At 39.3% G+C, this 22,061-nt stretch overlaps 1 protein-coding gene across 1 annotated transcript in view; it reads left to right on the forward strand.

Moving 5' to 3' along the window:
• Window positions 1-1,773: 1,773 nt before the first annotated feature.
• GRAMD1C (GRAM domain containing 1C) overlaps window positions 1,774-22,061 on the forward strand; it is an 86,208-nt gene continuing 65,920 nt past the window's right edge. Inside the window, exons 1-3 of the mRNA XM_044914156.1 lie at window positions 1,774-1,800; window positions 6,429-6,578; window positions 20,538-20,622. Of these exons, the coding sequence (XP_044770091.1) occupies window positions 1,774-1,800; window positions 6,429-6,578; window positions 20,538-20,622 (262 nt within the window). The remainder of the gene's footprint in view (window positions 1,801-6,428; window positions 6,579-20,537; window positions 20,623-22,061) is intronic.

Genomic DNA, 22,061 nt, shown 5'->3' on the forward strand with positions numbered 1-22,061 from the left:
AGCCACCCAGGCGCCCTGATAGCTTACTTTCAAATTGCTCAGGGAAAAGTTATTGTAACGTATTTGCAACTTTTCTGTACATGTGAAATTGTTTCAAAATTTTAAAAAATTTAAATAGTTTTAAAATACTTTACATATAACCACATTCATCTTGTATCATTAAAAAATATTGGCAATATTAAATTCTTTCAATCCAAAGTAGAGTTCTTGACATGACTTCAATTCGAAAAATAGGTATTTTTTGATTCAGTCTATTCTTATATACAACATTGAAGGAAAACAACTTATGCTAAGTTTTGCAGGACAAAGACAAGAGTATATCCCTTCTTGATTATCTTATTAGGTAATTATTCTTTAACATGTAATACATTTAAAAAAATATATGCAGTATCTGACTTCTTGTGAAAGTGGATTTGACTCTTTCTCTCTCTTCAACTTTTATGATTATTTTCAAACATACAGAAATAGAAAAAGAATAACCGAATAGTGGTATACCCTCCACATAGATGGAATAATTGTTAACATTTTGCTCTTTTGCTCGCTCTTTCTCCTTATCTATTGTCTTAGTTTAATTAGGCTGTTAGAACAAAAAATACCATAAGTTAGGTGGCCGAAACAACAAACATTTCTCACAGTTCCGGAGTCTGGGAAGTCCAGGCTTGAGACACCTGCAGATTCTGTGTCTGGTGAGAACCCACATCCTGTTCATAGACTGCAGTATTCTTACAGTGTCCACATATGGTGGAAGGGGATTATGTGTCAACATATGAATCTGAGGAGGACACATTCAGCCTATGGCATCTATATTTGTTGAAGGATTTGAAATCAAGTTGCAGGCATCATGACATGTCACTCCTAAATACCTGAGCACGAATTTTCTGGTAATAAAGACGTTCTCCAACATAACCACAAAGTATTAATTATTCATAATGAATATCAATAACTTTATCCACAAATTGTTACTTCTTCCATAACACTAACTTTCATATATATTTCATATTCAAGCTTCCTCAATTGCTCCAGAATGTCTTTCATAGCTGTTTTTTGGGAGGGAGGGAACCAGGATCTGCAACACTCAATAGCTTTTTTTTTTTTTTTTAAAGATTTTATTTATTTATTTGAGAGAGAGAGAATGAGAGAGAGCACATGAGAGGGGGGAGGGTCAGAGGGAGAAGCAGACTCCCTGCTGAGCAGGGAGCCCGATGCGGGACTCGATCCCGGGACTCCAGGATCATGACCTGAGCCGAAGGCAGTCGCTTAACCAACTGAGCCACCCAGGCGCCCCCACTCAATAGCTTTTAATCAGTAACTTCAAGCCCTTATTTGAAGGAACAAGACTGCCACGCAATTCACTTTTTTTCACATTGGAGCAGAGTACGTATTGTGAGAAAGAGAGGGTGAGGGGATGCTTTATGAGGAGTGACTTGTGCCCGGAAGCCATTTCACCACAGGCACAGGAGTTTGAGGTTGGGAGGTAGGGAAGGACTCGGGCTCATCTTGATCCCCAGTAAAGGCTGGCCTCCAGGCTAACAAATTAACATTACATCCTTACGAGTTAGCCAAAGGTAACTGCCGCCAGAGGGCGCAAGGCGCGCCGGCAGGACCCCAGGTGGCCCTCAGCGGTCTGGCGGCGGGGGCGCGCAGGGCCCAGAGTCCCGAGCGCGCGCCGGGGAGGGGGGGTGGTGCGGGTGGTGGGCGCGGGGCGCGCGCCGGGCAGCCCCCTCCCCGCGCGGGGCGCGCGTGCGCGGTTCCGCGGCGGCGGAGGGAGCCGCGATGGAGGGCGCTTTGACTGTCCGCCAGGTAAGCGGCGCCTCGCTTGGGGCAGCTTCCCTAGCGGTGGCTGGACCGGCAGTTTTCTTCACGATAGTCGTTTGAACCCTCTCAGGTTATGATAATTAATTCGTCCCTTCTCTTGTCTTGGTGCTCTTTGGAGTAATTTGGAAAGTTGTTACCGAGGAAACGGTTTCCTGTGCTTCTTGCGAGCCTTCCCCTGTGGGCGACGGTGGAACGTCTGCTTCTCTGTGGGCGTGGAGAGCTGGAATTTGGTCCCGAAAAGTCCTAGTCCAGATGTCTCAGCCTCAGGCCCCACTGACTCAGGCCCCTTGGTCGCGATTCTGACCCGACATCACGTCGATTCAGTCTCACCCGCTTCCCCTAACTATCAGCTCTTGAATAAAGGACCCAGAACTCGAGTTTAAATCACTGTGCTGTCAACCAAGCTTTTGGTTTCAACCAGTTTTGTTATTTGTTTACTGCCTTATTTGATAAAAGGAAGAACTTGCTGATTAATCTTCAGGGTGAAAGCCTACTTTTGTTGCAGGAGTACCTGCATTTCTGAACACGATACTCTTTACTTTTACATTGGTTGTGTGTATAGATTTTACTTTTAGAGAATTGCAGTCAGTGCGATACCTTTTATTTGAGAGGCATTTTACAGTTTACAAAGTGGCAGAGGCATTCAAATAATTGTTGAATGAACAAATTAATGTACTATTTCAATTGATTCTTAAAACATTACAATGAAATAGGCGTGATAGATATTAATGAACCCAGTGAGTTATTTTTTTCACCCCTGTCCCTGGCACTGGGTGTTGAGATGAGATGGTGAGCAACAGAGACATAATCCCTGCTCTCAATGAGTTTATAGTCTAGACCAGAGAGAGTTATTACCCCAACTGCAGAGTGAAGAAAATAGATTTAGAGAGGATGCCTGCCAAGATCACACAATTAATAAGTTAAAGAGGTAGGATTCTGTTGCAGGCGAGAATGCCAGAATGAACCTCCCCCCAAAGAATTTGATTTGGGTATAGAATGATGCCACACACACACACACACACACACACACACACACACACCATGAGTGTATGAAAAGGCTTATTACTTCTGTATAATGTCTTATTAAATACCTACATAATGAAAAGGGAAGAGCAGGACAGGCTTCTCAAGCAGACCCTAAATGACTTAAAAGGGCAAGGAAAGGAAGCTAGATCTGGGTTTTTATTGAGGTTGAAATTGGGGTCAGGGAGAGGGTTCCTGTGTGTGGGCTGGGGCTTGCTTGGTTTGACTCACCCACACCAAAGGTAAGATCGCCCAGGCTTTCTTACCAGTTTCCCCATTTGAGGGACAGAAGAGGAAGAGGAGGGGCTTAATAGCTGTCAGCAGGCAAACGTAAAAAAATTGAAGCAAACTCCGTACTATAATTCAACCTGCATGTTCGGTTAATGACTGAAATGTACTATTTCTCATTTAGTTTTTGAACTTTTCTAAGTAAGCCATCATGGCTGTCTATGAGGCCTGCAGCCTGCACCTAGTAGGAAGATGAAAGTTACATTGAATGCCTTGTTCAAGAGCCCCTCGGTGTATTTTGAGAAATAAAATGAGTGCCTTGGTCACTCTCAGTAATGTCTGGAACTCTAACAGGGATAGGAGTGTCTTGGTGAGGCCTTTTATTATGGCTTTCGTGTATGTACAGACATGTGTGATCTTGATTTATATTTTGAGTATCTGTGAAACAAGAGATTTCCAGAGTTCTTTACCCCAAAGGGTACAGCTCTTAGTGCCCCAAGAGTCTGTAAGAACGTGCAGATGAAACCAATTGTAGGCCCAAGCATCCAGTAAGATGACTGTGGGAAGTTCAGCCAGTTGTGCTGACCTTTGGGTCCTTACCTTTATCAAGGACATCTTGGTGAAAAGCAGCAGATATCCGGTGAGCTCCATTGTGTGTAATGGTGGTGATGCTGTCCACTGAATAGAAAGTTTGTACATTGAACTTCAAATGGGAGTTTGAAGTGTACAAACTCTGATTGCAGTTCACTCAGTTGAACTCAAATTACTCCTCAGGTTTTCAAGGGATTCAGAAGAGTGGTGACCTCTTCCAGCACCATGACATCTGACAAAAGAATGAGGACAGGGGAGAGCATGTCCTCCTGCAAGTGAGATATGCCATGGGGCCCAGATTTGGTTTTATCCTGTAGCAAGGCCTTGGTAGTTATGCTGAGCTGCAAGGTGTTGCTTCTAGCATGAACAGCTGGATATGGAGGATCACAGGCACAGGGCTTGTAGATCCTCTATTTCCAGGAGAGTCCATTATGCTGTCAGGAGCTGCCGCTCTAATGGCATAGAGTGTGGGACTAGGGAGTTAGTTTCTTGCATCAGAAGCCTATGGACAACTTACAGACACTATGGGTGGTCCAGAGACTCCAGGAGTCATGGAAAGAAGCTGCTAAAGTCTCTATGGTGAAGAATTCTTTGTGTGTATGTGTGTGTGTGTTTGGGGTGGGGTGGGGTGGGGTGGCGGGAGGGGAATAGCACTAATGGGAGTGTCTGTTATATTACAGTTTTGACAAATTTTAGAATCATTTTTGGGAGGGGTCCTCATTTAGCATGACTCATTTGCAAGTAACAGTGTAGATAGGCTGAAGTGAAATTTGTAAACGAGGAATATATTTCTCTAGACCCCCAAAATGCCTAATAAATGTTGAGCTTGTTTTAATGTTGTGGGTGCTGAGAGGGTTTTCTTGACATTGTTAGGGGTGGAGAGGCCCCTGGTTTACCAAATAATTTTCAGGAATTTAACTAAGGTAGCAGTCCTTACGCTGTGTTTGGGCAATGGTCCATCCCCTTTTCGTGAACTCCTTTGTGCATATTTTGTATGTTCTGACTGGGTATGTCAGAAGAATGTCTTCAGAGGATGATGTAATCAATGTAATGTCATACCTGTGCTCCTGGAGAAAAATGGATACAATTTTGATATTGCCTGTAAAGTTTGCATATGATGGCAAGCCTTTGAGGTATCCTGTGAATAGATAGGTAAAGGTATATCGTGTCCCACTAGAGGTGAAGGAAAAATGTGACTGAGAGGTTATTGAAAGAGACATTGAATAGAATATTAGCCAAATTTAGAATATCAAGTATTTACCAGTTTCTGATTGGATAGAGTCAATAATTTCCATAGTATTGGGGACAGGGGCCTTCATGGGTAGGAGCACAGCATCAAGGGCCCAGTAGTCAACTGGGAGGCACCATTCATTTCTCCAACTTTAACAGGCCACACTAGGCTGTTAAATGGAGAAGCAGTAGGGATAATCACTCTTTCACTAATTAGGTCTTATATAACAAATCCCAATCCTCGAAGGCCCTGTTTTATGTTATATTGAGTTGTATTTACTATTTTACCTAGGGGTTCGGGGGTAGTCCATGGGGTCCCGCTTTTTAAAAGGCCATTTGTAAGCTCGGGTCATGATCTCAGGGTCCTGGGATTGAGTCCTGCTGGGGCTCCCTGCTCAGCAGGGAGCCTGCTTCTCCCTTTCTCTCTGCCCCTCCCCCTGCTCATGCTCTCTCTCTGTGTCTTTATTTTTTTATTTTTCTATTTTTTGAGATTTTATTTATTTGACAGAGAGAGACACAGCGAGAGAGGGAACACAAGCAGGGGGAGCGGGAGAGGGAGAAGCAGGCTTCCCGCTGAGCAGGGAACCCGATGCGGGGCTCGATCCCAGGATCCTGGGATCATGACCTGAGCTGAAGGCAGACGCTTAACAACTGAGCCACCCAGGCGCCCCTCTCTCTGTGTCTTTAAAAAAAATAAAATAAAAACCCTGAGCTCAAGTTGAGTTTGAATTATCCCTTCGCTGTGCCACATGGGTGCGCTGGGTGGTTTTCTCTGTAACCCCGGAGGATTAGCATTTTTGTTACCACAGAGGCATAGAGGGCAGCCGCAACAGGGCAAGCAGGAACAGCAGAGGTATTTAAGGGGCCCGGCGAGCTCATTGTTCTCACAATGGCTGCTCCCTTCCCTCCTCCCGACTCGTTTCTCTCTTTTTTTAAAACTCCATAATGACTCTTTCATGAGTGACCACCCACTGGGCCCATATCTTGCACAGGGTATACTCTTTCCCCGAATGCTCCATAGATTGGGGGTCAATGCCTGATTCATTTATTTTTAACTCCATTGTTCGTATAAATCAGAGTGAATTTACCAACTTCCCACAAGTGGTTAGTAAGGTTGCTTCCACTCTCTTAGTATTGCAAACATTGTTGACTCCATGTACACAGGGTTTTACTTTATACCCATTTTAGGGTATAAAGATTACTCTCCAAAGAGGTGGAACTAATTGTCACTCCCATTACATGGTATTTTTTGCTGTTTAATGTTCCTCTAGCTGGCTATGAACTTCTGGAGGCTAAGGACTTTGTTTTATTCAGTTTTTAATACCCAGTGCCAATTAAACTACCTAACAAGTAGTAGTAGTTGGAGAATATTTGTCACATGTGTAAATATATGAACTGTAGAAGAAAAAACATAAATTACTGTTTTCTAAAAGCTTAAATATTGTTTTCAAGTTAATTTATTTAACTTGAACATTAACTCTTTTCATTTTAAAATGAGCATTTCCCAGTAAGTAATTTAAATTATTGATACTTGTTTCCAGGTAATAAATGAAGGGGAGTCAAGCTTTGCCACTGAGCCACAGGAAGAGTTAGAGGAGACTCCCAGTCCAGTTGTGGATGAGAATAATATAGTTTCAGCAAAAAAACAGGGGCCAAATTTACATAACTGGAGTAGTGACTGGAGCTTTTGGGTAATATTTTTCCTTTCTTATAACTTCATTTTAATCTTAAATGCAAAGTTTCTTTAAGTTTATAGCAATTTATATAATATTTATAATATTGTCTTATTCGCTTCTAGATTTCAGATATTTAAGTTTTAGTCCATAGTCCAGGACATTTCTGATTATGCTCTCCTTTGGCCACTAGAATGCACTGTTGTCTGGTTTGTTGGAGTGGAATTGTCTGCTTCAGTTTCCCTGGGAGAAAAACTACACCACAGAATTGGATTCCACTTACACTGTTGTTCACTGTATTGGCAAGACTAACGTTATGCAGAAACTATATTTCTAAATATTACTGAGAAATCAGCTATTTTACATAATTTTTATTTAAAGAATTAGTTTCGGTACCTAAAAGGAAGTTTAACAATGTTTGACCTGTAGTGTATAATAATTATGAGATAGGTTTTAAAGTTAAGAGTTTCACATTCTGTTTGCACTGTACTTACTTGGTTGCATAACCTGAATATGGTTCAGGTTTCCCCCACTGTAAAATGAGACTCCTGCTTGTTGATTAGGTGCACAGAGTCTTTTGGTAAGAACAGCATTTCTATTGCTATATGAATGCTAGCATTTATTATCTTAAAGGGCTTGTTTTAAATCTAGCAGTTCCTATGAGAGTTAGGAGATATTTGACAGAATCTGGTAAAATGCAACTATAAGTGAAATTGATATAAGATTATAAGGCATTTATAGTTCCAATATTAATTTATTAGAAAGCTGATCTCTTGATGATTAGGTATACTTGGTAGTAGAATTTCTTATAATTTTAGAGTAGCTTAAAAAAGACATGATATTAATGGTTATAAAGATTAGTACAAGTACTACTATTCTGTTTATAATTAGTAGCTCAGTTTTTGAATATTATTGAATCTTAACATGAATAACAGTTTCTTAATTCCTATTAAGAAACTCAACATAAGTTTTTAAAAACCATATCCTGAGGAAAATGTTTAATTGCTAAGAAATATACCAAATAACTACACATCCTGAAAATTATGTCATCTATATTGATTATATTATTTTTGGTTACATTCAGAGAAAGTTTATGACTATTATAGTGTTTGGCCCTTCTGCACTATGATTTTTGTAGCTTTTTTATAGATTGGAAAACCTTTATAGTTCCAAGAGCTATCTACAGGGCTAAAAAGTCACTCCACAGTGACTTTTTTATTCTTGGCAGACTTAAAGCAAGAAGAAGGGTAAAACAAGAAAAGGAACAAGCAGGGGAATGAGGATTTAGTAATAGGAGAGAGGAAAAAAAGAGGTATGTGTTCTAGAGCTTTGCTACTCACCAAAGTGTAGAATGTGGGACCAACAGACTTGGCATCACCTGTCAGCTGATTAGAAATGCAGAGTCTTGGGGCGCCTGGGTGGCTCAATTGGTTAAGCGACTGCCTTCGGCTCAGGTCATGATCCTGGAGTCCCTGGATGGAGTCCCGCATCGGCTCCCTGCTCGGCAGGGAGTCTGCTTCTCCCTCTGACCCTCCCCCCTCTCATGTGCTCTCTCTCATTCTCTCTCTCTCAAATAAATAAATAAAATCTTAAAAAAAAAAAAAGAAATGCAGAGTCTTGGGCCCAACCTCGGACCTACTGAATTAGAATTTTTATTTCACAAGAATTCCAGGAGATTTGTATGTGCATTCAAGTTTGAGAAGCACTTGTTTCGACCGTTGAAGGTCTACTTTGGCTCAGTTTAGGTCTCTGTGCTGATTATAAGCACTTTATTTTGAGGAATTTTTTTTTTTTGAGGAATTTTTATATGAATTCACATTGAATAGATTTATTTATTAATATTTTTTAAAAGATTTTATTTATTTATTTGACAGAAGAGAGAGAGAGCTAGCAAGAGCAGGAACACAAGCAGGGGGAGTGGGAGAAGGAGAAGCAGGCTTCCCGCTGAGCGGGGAGCCCGGTGCGGGGCTCCATCCCAGCACCCTCGATCGCAGGACCCTGGGATCATGACCTGAGCCGAAGGCAGACGCTTAACGACTGAGCCACCCAGGTGCCCCCACATGGAATAGATTTAAAGACAAATACAACATCTTAAAAGTTTTACTGACTTTTTCAGAGGTCACTTACCCAGAAACTGCACTATCAGAACTGAGAAGAAAACAAAAACAAAAAGAGCCTGAATAGCTAAATCAAAGGTCATGCTGATGTATCTTGTGGAGGAGAATTCCTCAATTACTCATTTGGAATATCTTTAATATATTTTTGACATATTTTTCATAAGCCTAAATTAGTTGGTTCCCATTTTGTCATTGAATAGGGTATTGGAGATAGGGGAATTACTTGGTGATAACACATGGACAATAGGAAGAAATGACATCAGAAGGTCAAAAAGTGTAGCAACGTGGACCTCTTAATGTGGAGGCCAAAGGTCTATGCAGATTAGTTGGTTCTAATATAATACAGTTATTGGTAGAAGTGATGGTGAAGAAGTCTGCTTCAGAAGCAGAAGTCTCCATCTGCGTGTTTTCACATTCTCCTGGCAGTAAATGAATTGAATGAGTGTAGTAAGATGGCTGTATTCGCTGAGGGATCCAAGATCAACACAAGAAAGACCAGTACCAAAGCAGGAAAATATTCGTGAGGCCCATGACCTGGTAGTTAAGCAAAGAATTGAAAAAGCATCAGAGACATTTCACTGGAATACCCAAGGAATCTGGATTTGTGCCTTCACGCTTACGGAAGGTTTCTGCCAAAAGGAATTGATAACTTTTTAAAGTTTTGGTATTTAAAGAGTTAAGCTCCAAGGACCTGAAAAACTCACTGGTGTAGAATAACTCATATATTCTGGCTTGGCTAATAACTCAGTTGTTCCACAGTAGTGAATTTAGAGGGCAGCATGAGATCATTGAATGAATTGGAGATTGGGAACAGAAAATCTGGCATAGGGGCACCTGGGTGGCTCAGTCATTAAGCATCTGCCTTTGGTTCAGGTCATGATCCCGGGGTCCTGAGATTGAGCCCCGCATCAGGCTCCCTGCTCCACGGGAAGCCTGCTTCTCCCTCTCCCACTCGCCCTGCTTGTGTTCCCTCTCTCACTGTGTCTCTCTCTGTCAAATAAATAAATAAAATCTTAAAAAAAAAAAAGAAAATCTGGCATAGAGTGTACACTCTGTCCCTGGTAATTTCACTGTGTGGTGCTCTTGAGTATGTTGTTTAACCTGTCAGGTGCCTCACTTATAAAATGAGAGATTGGGCCATAGTATTGCAACACTGGTGTGTCTTGAATCAATATGAGAAAAAAGGTGGAGGGGGTGTTTGGCTAGCAAGTGCTCATAATTTACATTCCTGGTAGCTGCGTATCAGTCATAAAAAACTCTGGGCAAATACAGTGGGAGTATGTTACATGGGGAACACCTTTCCTTAAGAGTGGTAAAAAGGGTTGAAAAGTGCTGGATAAGAGGACCTCCTACTTGTAATATTGGAAAATATATTTTGATGATTCCCCATAAATAAAAAAATTGTGAAAACTGGACAAAAGGATACAAGACAGTGAAACAGAGTTCACTAAAAGTTTTTTGTTGTTGTTGAGGTTGGTATCTTTTTAGACGTTATCCATTTAATCTTGTGCTGCTTAACAGATTGGCTAGTGAGTGTCTTTCTAACAGTAGGACTTAGTTTTTTAAGTTCTATTTATTTATTTAATTCCTGGGCAGTTAACAGCTGACAGTAGGACTTTTAATTTAAAGGAGTTTGATTAGAGCGCTTGGGTGGCTCAGTCGGTTAAGCGTCTGCCTTCGGCTCAGGTCATGATCCCAGGGGCCTGGGATCGAGCCCCGCATTGGGCTCCCTGATCAGTGGGGAGTCTGCCTCTCCCTGTCTGCTGCTCCCCCTGCTTGTGCGGGCTCTCTCTCTCTGTCAAATAAATAAATAAAATCTTAAAAAAGGAGTTTGATTAAATCACCATAGACCTGATAGTGAGACCAACAGCAGCGGATTTTCTATTTCAATCCTGTAATATAGAAATAGGAATCTTAATTGTTACATTTGTTTTCTTTTTTATTTAAAAATTAAAATATTTAATCCTAGTATGTGGGAAATGAGTTTTATTAGTAACTTTTAAGTCCCAGTGTAGCAAAAATTATGTGAAGGGAAAAAAAAACTTGAAATAAACTTAATGGCAAATAAATATTTATGCTTTTTTGGTCCTTAACTGTTAGTAAAAATACATAGCAGAAGCGACTAACAACAAAACCAAACCCCAAAAAACCCACAAAACAAAACCTCTTTTTTTTTTCCTGACTAAAATAATGGTATATTCCAGGTGGATTACTGTCCCACAGGAAAAACATATAGAGATTTGCAGCAGACACATTGATTTAATGTAACTTCTCTTAGTGATGTAGGGCTAGTAACTATTGAGAGTAGAAAAAAGCCTTTGAGATTTTCTGTTGCCTATGTTTAGAAAATGACATACTGGGGTGCCTGGGTGGCTCAGTTGTTTAAGCACCTGACTCTTGATTTCAGCTCAGGTCATGATCTCAGATTGTGCGGTCAAGCCCCACATTGGGCTCCGCACTCGACATGGAGCCTGGATAAGAGTCTCTCTCTCCCTTTCCCTCTGTCCCCCCTCCCACCCTTCTACTTGCACACTCTCTCAAAAAATAAAATAAAAATAAAAAATATTTTTGTTCTAAAACATTTTTTTAAAGATTTTATTTATTTATTTGAGAGAGAGAGTGCATGGTGGGGGGAGTGAGGAGCAAAGGGAGAGGGAGAAGCAGACTCCCTGCTGAGCAGGGAGCCCAATATGGGACTCATGACTTGAGCCAAAGGCAGATGCCTGACTAAGCCCCCCAGGTGCCCCTGTTCTAAAACAAGAATAAAACAAGTCTAGATTTTGAACCATTGTATATGTACAAATAATAAATACTATACTTATGTTTTGTTAGAAAAATATTTAGAATTGAATTTTTCTAGATCATAATCAAGTTTTTTCTAATTATAAAGAAATCAGAAGTATTGACTCTGTACTTTATCGTTGACTTATAGCATGATCATAGTCATGTTATTCACAAGTAAGCTTTTCTACTTATAAGTGGGGGATAAAACTTGTCACAAACCTGATTTAGAGGTAGGTACGTCATGAGGATTAATTAATGTTGCACTGTTAAATAACAATAAAAACAAAAACCCAAGAGGATTAATTAGTATGTTTGTAACATACTTTGGCAACTTTGAAGAGGTGTTTTCTGTAATCACATATTAGTCTTCCCCAATGTATCTTGGATTTATTCAAGCTAAAAAGGTTATTCTAGACTTTGGTAACTGAGAGAAAAGAATAAATTTATTTTCCAATTTTTGTTGGATTTGAAAATCATATTTTATCCAATTAAAATTTAATTATAGATAGATTTTGTTTGAAAACCTAGATATCTTAATACTTTTAGGTTTAGTTATAAGGGAATAGGAGCTAGCATTTCTGGCAATATGGAACGCGGACCGTTTAACTTAAAAGCTCTGCCGCTACAAAGTACCTGGAAATGCTGGATGAAATGTTACAAACATGTTTTTAAAATGAATGTCTGGGCTCACAAAATAGCAAGGGAAATACCTAAGGGCTAAAAAAGAAGAGGGAACTGATTACCAGAGTTGTAAGCCCAGGAGCCAATGCTGAGGCAGCCCTGAGGAGTTTATTTGTCTCAGTAACGAAAGCTTTAATGGCCACACTGGGATCGGAGATGATGCCTTGGACTTGTAGGAATAAGATTGGTCGGTTTGACAGCTTCCTTACTTTATAAGGAACTCCTTATAAAGCCATGACTCTTGAAGAGTTAGACATTCTGTGAAAGGTAGACTAGGAAAGAAATTCACCTACACCTGCTCATTTGAAGACAAGGAAGCTTACCTGCCTAACTTGTGCTTGGAGTAGTGGAGGAGGGAAATCTTCCTGAGAGTACACAACTCTGTCAATCTCTCATGATGTTTTGGGACCTGAATTTAATACTTTATGAGTGAGCAGAAGGAGATTCAATAAATAGCATATTAGACCCTCAAAACTTCAGATAAAACTACCAGATAAAAACTATAAAACTGGGGCACCTGGGTGGCTCAGTTGGTTGGGCATCTGCCTTCGGTTTGGGTTATGATCTCAGGGTCCTGGGATCGAGCCCCACGTCAGGCTCCCTGCTCAGCGGGGAGCCTGCTTCTCCCTCTGCCACTCCCCCTGGTTGTACTCTCTCTCTCTCTCTGCCAAATAAATAAAATCTTTAAAAAAAACTATACAACTATCATTTGATATTATTAAAGACTTATTAGAAGGAATTAAGCACGTGATAAATGGATAAGACATTCTTTTTTCTTTTTTTAATTTAGGGAGAAAGAATGAGCAGGGGGAGGGGCAGAGGGAGAGACTCTCAAGCAGATTCTGTGCTGCACACAGAGCCCAATGTGGGATTTGATCTCATGACCTAATCTGAAACCAAGAGTCAGACACTTAACTGACTGAGCCACGCAGGCACCCCTGGATAAGACATTCTTAAAGACACCAGGCAGATTTGGGAAACAACCAAATACAGTTTCTAGATAAAAAATATGGTCATTGAAATAATAATTTAAAAATTCAGTGGACATGGGATATAGCAGCTAAAGAGAAAAATCAGTAAACTAGTATATGAGGAAATTGTTACACTGTGCCACTGAGAGGTGACAATAGAAAAATTTGAAAGAGAATGGCTTAAGTGATAAGAAGAAAAGAAGAGGAGTCCAATATGAATCTAATAGAAGTTTCAGAAGATGAGAATAAAGGCAATATTCAAAAAGATATGCCTGAAAATTTTCTACTCTTGATGAAAGACCAGAATCAGGAAGTACAGTGAGTCTCTCACAGGATAAATGAAAAGAATATATGAGCAGAGACATTATTATCAAACAAGTGGCAAAGGTAGATATACATGAATTAAGATAGTAATAGCTTTTTAAAAAAAGTTTATTTATTTTTTTAGTAATTTCTACGCCCAGCATGGGGCTTGAACTCACGACTCTGAGAGTCACATGCTCTTCTGACTGAGCCAGCTGGGTGCCCCAGGAATAGTAATTTAGTAATTCGTTAGAGTGTCTTCTGTGCACCAGGCTGTTCTAAATGTCTCTGCCATTCTAGAGCTGATTGGGAGATGAATAGTATACACATAAGCAAATGTGTAATATATTTTTTTTTGTTTCAAGTTTTTATTTAAATTCTAGTTAACATAGAGTATAGTATTGCTTTCAGGGTAATTTAGTGATTCATCACTTACATACAACACCCAGTGCTCATCACAACAAGTGCCCTCCTTAATACCTATCACCCACTTAGCCCATCCACTGCCCACCTCCCCTCCAGCAACCTTCAGTTTATTCTCTTTAGTTTATATAGCTAATAGTCTCTTATGGTTTGCCTCCCTCTCTCTTTCTTTGTTCTTGCAAATGTGTAATATTATGTCAGGTAATGATAGAAGACAATAGAGGAATGTAGGGTATAGAGAGTCACATGGAAGGGAGTAGCATTTTCAGTTAGGATGGTGTGGAAAAGCTTTTCTGAGGAGGTGGCATTTGAGAGAGCCCTATATCGGGGACAAGGAAAGAACACAGATGAATCACGTGAGGAAGGGGAAAGGGGAGTGGTGTTCTGTGGAAAGGCAAGAGGCAGGAATAAGATTGGCCTGTTTGACAGCTTACTGATGGGGTCAGATGTGGTGAGTGAGGAAGAAGAAAAAGGTCAAGGATAATGATTCCTAGGTTTCTGATCAGTGCGACTAGGTGCATGGAAACATCACTTAGGGGAAGAGAAAGACAGGAGAGAAGTAGTTTTGGGGGTTGGGGAAATCAAGTGGGATGCATATTTGATATGCAAGTAGAAAAGTCTAGTAGGCTATTGGATTTATGACTTGAATCTCAGGAGAGAGATTGAAGTGGGGAGTAAATTTGGGAGACTTTGAGTATGGATGGTATTTAAAGACAGATTTATAAAGATTGGATGAGATCATCTAGGGAAAAAGTATGGATAAAGAAAAGAAGTGGACTCTCCAATGTTTAGAACCTCTCTCCAATGTTTAGGTGGTAGAGCAGGAACTGGCGAAAGAAACTGAGATTTGGCTAATGAGATAAAATCTTAGGAAGTGTGGCATGGACAGAGTGACCTATTGTGATAGAGTAAGGTGAGGCCTGAAAATTGACTATTGGATTTGCAAAGTAAAAGCTACTAGTGACATTCAAAAGTATAGTTTGGGGGCACCTGGGTAGCTCAGTCGGTTAAGCATCTGCGTTCGAGTCAGGCCATGATCCCAGGGTCCTGGGATGGAGTCCTGGGTCAGTCTCCCTGCCCAGTGGGCAGTCTGCTTCTCTTTCTCCCTCTGCCCTTCCCCTCTGCCCCTCCCCTCCTCTCTCTCTCTCTCTGTCAAATAAATAAATAAAATCTTTAAACATGTATACTTCTTTAACGATGACAACATCAACATGGAAAAATATTTTGGAAAAGTAACATGACTACTAAGAAATTATCAATAAATTAACATTTAATAAATGACATAGAGAATATGGAAAATAACTGAAATAGTAATAGTGTTATTGGGTTATTAATTAAGACTTCATCTTAAGTATATGCTTTCTATTATCTAGGATAATGAGAAATTTTAAAGATTTTATTTATTTATTTGAGAGAGAGAGAGAGCACAAGTGGGGGGTGAGGGGCAGAGGGAGAGGGAGAAGCAGGCTCCCCACTGAGCAGGGAGCCTGACTGGGGGCTCAATGCCAGGACCCCGAGATCATGACCTGAGCTGAAGGCAGACACTCAACCGACTGAGCCAGCTAGGCTCCCCAACGATGAGAAATTTTAAGTAGCACATACAAACCAAATCTAAAATAATACAAAAATTCTAGCTCAGCATTCTCTATCTGCCTTTCTAAAAAAACGTTTATTAGATATGAGATGTGAATTTAAAAGCCATGACATTGTTCCTATGAGCCACATCCAAGAGTGAGTTTCTATTACATTAGTCACATTTTGCTCAATAATTAAATAATTTTACTTGTGTTATTTCTCTGGTGATGATGTTATTGACAAGGAGTGGTAAAATAACCTAAAGATAGGTAGTTGGAGGGAGAACAAAGAAGAATGTGAAGATACAAATGGCCAACAGACGCATGAAAAAATGCTCAACATTACTCAGCATCAGGGAAATTCAAATCAAAATTGCAATGAGATACCTCACACCAGTCAGAATTGCTAAAATTAACAAGTCAGGAAATGAGAGATGTTGGCGAGGATGTGGAGAAAGGGGAAAACTCCTACACTGTTGGTGGGAATGCAAGCAGCGCAGCCACTCTGGAAAACGGTATGGAGGTTCCTCAAAAAGTTGAAAATAGAGCTACCCCCATGAGCATTACAGTACTAGGTACTTACCTCAGAGATACAAATGTAGTGACCCAAAGGGGCAACTGCACTCCGATGTTTATAGCAGCAATGTCCACAATAGCCAAACTATGGAAAGAGCCAAGATGTCCATCGACAGATGAATGGATAAAGAAGATGTGGTATATATATATACAATGGAATAATACTCAGCCAGCAAAAAATTGAAATCTTGCCATTTGCAACAATGTGGATGGAACTAGAGGGTATTATGCTAAGTGAAATAAGTCAATCAGAGAAAGACAATTATATGATCTCACTCATATGTGGAATTTAAGGAACAAAACAGGATCATAGGGGAAGGGAGGAAAAAATAAAACAAGATGAAGTCAGAGAGGGAGACAAACCATAAGAGACTCTTAATCAAACAGGGTTGCTGAGAAGAGGGGGTGGGGGGATGGGGTAACTGGGTGACGGACATTAAGAAGGGCATGTGATGTAATGAGCATTGGATATTATGTAAGACTGATGAATTACTGAACTCTACTTCTCAAACTAATGATATACTATATGTTAATTAATTGAATTTAAATTTAAAAAATTAAAAAAGAATGTGGAGAATGACCTCTGAATCAGCATTAAAAGCACTTCAACCATTTCTGCCTCCTATGTAGAATTAACACATTTATTCTAACCCTACAGACTTTCTCTTTTTATTTTTTTTCCTACTTTTAGTTTGAGATAATTTTAGACTCACATGCCGTTGTAAGAAATGATACAGATAAGGCCACCTGAGTGGCTCAGTTGGTTAAGCTTTTGCCTTTGGCTCAGGTCATGATCCCAGAGTCCTGGGACTGAGCCCCGTGTGTTCCAGCTCCCTGCTCAGTGGGGAGCCTGCCTCTTTCTCTCCCTCTGCCCCTCCCACTGGTTGTGCTTGTTCTCTCTCTCTCAAATAAATAAAATCTTTTTTAAAAAAAGACATGATACAGATAACCTTTACTCTTTAAACAACTTTCCCCCAATGATAACATCTTACAAAAGTATAGTACAATATCACATTGACACACATTAATATCACATTGATAAGGAACATTTTCATCACAGCAAGAATCCTTTTTATAGACACAGCCTTTTTATAGTGCCCCTTCCCCCTACTCAACCCTTGTCAACCACTAATCTGTTCTCCATTTTTTTTTTTAAAGATTTTATTTATTTATTTGAGAGAGAGAATGAGAGACAGAGAGCACGAGAGGGGAGAGGGTCAGAGGGAGAAGCAGACCCCCCACCGAGCAGGGAGCCCGATGTGGGACTCGATCCCGGGACTCCAGGATCATGACCTGAGCTGAAGGCAGTTGCTCAACCAACTGAGCCACCCAGGCGCCCCTGTTCTCCATTTTTATAATTATGTCATTTTAAGAATATTATATAAATGGTATCATACAGTATGTAACCTTTTCAATTTTCACTCATAATTCCCTGGCAATCCATCTATTTTGTTTTGTGTACCAAGAGTTCATTCCTTTTTAAAGTTTATGTATGAATGTATATATGTGTGTGTGTGTGTATATATATATATATATTATATATTTTTTTAAAGTAGTCTCTATACCCAGTGTGGGGCTTGAACTCATGACCCAGAGATCACGAGTCACACATTTTTCTGACTGAGCCACCCAGCACCCCAGTTCATTCCTTTTTAATGCTGAGTAGTATTCAGTAGTATTCCAAGGTATGGAAGCACCACAGTTTTAACCGTATATCCATTGAAGACTATCTGGGCTACCTCCAGTCTGGGGTTATGGTGAATAAAACTGCTGTAGATATTCATGTACAGGTTTTTGTGTGAATATAAGTTTTCATCTCTAGGGGTAAATGCCCAGGAATACAATTGCTGGGTCATTGATAGTTGCATATTTAGTTTTTAAGAAATCGCCAATCTGTTTTCCAGAGTGGCTGTACCATTTTATGTTCCCACCACAATGTATGGGTGATCCAGTTTCTCCATATTCTTGCCGCCTTGCTGAGTGTTTTTATCATGAAAGGAGCCCTTCCATGTAAATTTTAGAATAATCTTGTGTCAGATGTTTTTTAGGATACCATTTTAATTCCTTTTGATATTTCCACTTCTGGTGCTCTTTATTTCTTCTTGTGGATTTGAGTTACCATACTGTAACATTTCTTTGCAGCCTGAAGGACTTCCCTTTGAATTTCTTTAAAGCAGGTCTGCTGTCTGCATTGTTTATGATGAGGTGTCAGCCATTAATTGTACTGGTTTTTTACCTGTATGTATGAGTCATTATTCTCCTGCTGTTTTCTTATTCTCCTTTGTCTTTCAATAATTTAACTATGATATAGTTCTTTAATTTTTTTAATTAAAAAAATTTTTTTAATTTTTATTATTTTTAATTTTTATCTATTTTTTATTATACATGTATATGTTTTAAGATTTATTTATTTTAGAGAGAGAGAGAGAGAGCATGCATGAGTTGGGTAGGGGCACAGGGAGAGAGAGAGAATTTCAAGCAGACTCCCTGCTGAGTGCAGAGCCCAACTCGGGGCTCCATCTCACAACCCTGAGATCATGACCTGAACTGAAATCAGGAGTCAGACACGTAACCAACTGAGACACACAGGCACCCTAGAATCTCTTTCCTTTATCTTACTTGGTTAATTGAGCTTCTTTGATCTATTGATTAATGTTTTTCCTCAGATTTTGAAAGTTTTAACCATTGTTTCTTTAAATGTTTTTCTGCCTCCCTTTTCCTTCTGTTATTCCCATTTCTTGTATTTGAATCAATTAATGTTGTCTCACAGGTTTCTGAGTCTGTTCATTTTCTAGTCTTTTTTTATCTCTATTCTTCAAATTAGATAATTTTTGCTAATCTATCTTTAAGTTCACTGATTCTTTCCCTGCCATATTGAATTTTTTGTTGAGCCCCTCTGTGAATTTTTTATTTCAGTGGAATGTAGTTTTCAACTCCAGAATGTCCTTTTTTTCCTTAAAAGGTTTAAAAAATGTATTTGTTGAGATTCTCTACTTGTTGAATCATTATTGTCATATTTTCCTTTAATTCTTTTTTTTTTTAAGATTTTATTTGTTTATTTGAGAGAGAGAGACAGCATGAGCAGGAGGGGCAGAGGGAGAGGGAGAGAGAGAATCCCAAGCAGACTCCGTGCTGAGCATGAGCCTGATGTGGGGCTTGATCCCAGGACCCTGAGATCATGACCTGAGCCGAAACCAAGAGTTGCATGCTTAACCAACTGTGCCACCCAGGTGCCCCTTCCTTTAATTCTTTAAGCATGGTTCTCTTCAGTTGTTTAATATATTTATTAACTGCTTTGATGTTTTTGTCTGCTCAATCTAGTATCTGGGGACCTTGAAAGACTCTATTGCCTGCTTCTCTTTTTTTAGTATGAGTCACATTTTTCTTTTTCTTTGCATGTCTCATAATTTTTGTTAAGAATTGTACAATTTAGATGATGTATTGTAGCAACTATGGATTCTGGTCACATCCTTTCTACCCCTAAAGCTTGTCATTGATGATTTTTGTTTGTTTAGTAACGTGCCTAGAGTAAATCTGTGAAATCTATTTGTCTGGTCTCTGCTCAGCTTATTGTTGTTGTTGTTGTCATTGTTTTTATTTTTAAGGCTGACTTCCCAGTGGTCACCCCTTATGTTAGCCAGTGATTGGTCAGAAATTGTCCTCGAGTGCATAGTGCCAGTGCCATTTTTCCCTTCTGAGAGATCTGTGTATAGGTTGGGGAATGCATTCAATGTTCAGGACATTTTCAAGTTTGTCTCAATTTTTATGTTTTCCCTCAGGAAACTTCTTATGTCTCTAGCCAGGAATCTGTGGATAGTTTGGGAATTCTCTAGTCTCTGCTACACATGCATGCAGCTTCTGTTTAGCCAGGAATACGTGGGAAGTTTATCAGGCCCATTTATGGCTATCTCTCCTCCAAGATCTCTTTGTTAAGTCCCCTGCTAATCTGCCAGTGTGCTTGTTTCTTGCCCCAGTTGAGACTGCAACCTCACACTCTCGTGGATAACTTCAGAATTTTCCCTTTTACTGCTGGGCGTAGCTTTTCTGCTCTCCACGCTGAATCAACTCAGCCACCTCTGTCAGCATAGCTACTAGTTTTCATGGCCTGTAGAACTGTCATGTTGACTTAATCGATGGGGGAGGAAGAGTAATGAGAGCTGGCCAAGGAAACTGCCACAGACTTCTGCTGCTCCTAAGTTCAGTAGATTTTCATGAACAAATACTTCTCAGTTTATTGTATACCTTTGGTCAGTTTCCAGTAATTTGAGATGATGTTTTTGAGGTTTTTTTTTCCCAGCTGTATATTTGTTTTTGCAGAGAGAATTTGCTGAACTCCTTACTCCAGTATGCTGGGAGCTTCCTTTGCTTCCTTTTGGTGGTTTTTGAAATGTTTATGTATGTGGTTTTTCTTATAAAAACATACAAAATATTGCATAAAAAGCATGTTATTTTACAGCCCATTTTAAATTTATTTTCTAAGACACTACATTTCACTTAATCTAATGAAGATTATAATTAAATGGAAATTTAATCTTTTTATTGTTGCAGATTTCAAGTTCCACCTATAAAGACAGGAATGAGGAATACAAAAGACAGTTCACTCATTTACCTGATACAGAGAAGCTGATAGCAGGTAAAAAAGACAGGAAGTTGTAAAAAACCATTTTACTACCTCATTATCAAAACAGAACTGACGAGTGACAATATTTGTAGAAAATTTAAGCCTTTGTGCTAGACAGAAAATATTTTTCAAGGTAAGCTTCATATTAGATAATGTAAAACCAAGTTGTAATTTGGGGTGGAGTGACTTCTTTCTTTCTCTCTTTTTTTTTTTTTTAAAGATTTTATATATTTATTTGACAGAGAGAGAGAGAGCGAGAGCAAGAACACAAGCAGGGGAGTGGGAGAGGGAGAAGCAGGCTTTCCGTGGAGCAGGGAGCCCAATGTGGGGCTCGATCCCAGGACCCTGGGATCATGACCGGAGCCGAAGGCAGCCGCTTAACCGACTGAGCCACCCAGGCGCCCCGGGAGGAGTGATTTCTGAGATAAAAATATTAAGTACTCCCATGGGTCCTGTCCCTGTACTTTAATAAAAACCACCATTTTGCACCAAAAAAAAAAAAAAAAATTAAGTACTAGCTAAGAAAATGGAACTAAAAGAAAATTATTGTCACAATTTCTTCTGGTGCTTGTTTTATATGGTTTTGTAGGAAAAATTTTAAATTTGATGTTCAATATATATTACCTTTCCCTGGAAAAAGGTACTCCTTAACAGATTATAGAGCAGTTTTATAAAATTTTCTAGGGCTATGTTATTTTCGTGTAATCTTTCATTTCTTTAAAAGTTTATTTATTTATTCTTTTCGTAATCTCTATACCCAGTGTGGAGCTTGAATTCATGACCTTGAGATCAAGAGTCACATGCTCTTCCACCTCAGCCGGCCAGGTACCCCTCATGTAATCTCTCAGATAGATTTTGTTTGCAATAGACTTTAAGAGGAAAAATTTAGCCATTTTCCTTATAAAAGTGCTTAATTTTTGATATAAGCTTAATATAGATTCTTTGTAATCAAAATATAGAACTCAATTTTAGTTTTAGTGTATATTTCATTTAAACCATTTATTCATAGAAATTTCTGATTTCTGGTACTGTTGGGCAATATACAATAAAATGTAACTGAATTTCTAGTAGTTCAGCTCAGTACCAAAATATCATTATAATGAATTAAAACAATTTCTAAGAACATTTGAAAGTAATGCATTCTCATGACAAAATATTCAAACACTGTATAACGGCATATAATGAGAAGTGAGTGGTCCTTCTGACCAAGACCACTGCAACGTTCTTCCTGGGCTATATAACCACTTTTAGTGATTTCTTACGTATATTTCCAGAAATTTTCTGTAGGTATTTCAAGAGGCATATACGTATATTCCTAACAGAATTTAAATGGGAACATACTGTGCTTACTCTTTGAACCTTGTTTTTTTTTTTTTTTTTTTTAAGATTTTATTTATTTATTTGAGACAGAGAGAATGAGAGAGACAGAGAGCACATGAGAGGGGGAAGGG

Source organism: Neomonachus schauinslandi, chromosome 1, assembly GCF_002201575.2.
Source record: "Neomonachus schauinslandi chromosome 1, ASM220157v2, whole genome shotgun sequence".
NCBI classification, from domain to species: Eukaryota; Metazoa; Chordata; class Mammalia; order Carnivora; family Phocidae; genus Neomonachus; species Neomonachus schauinslandi.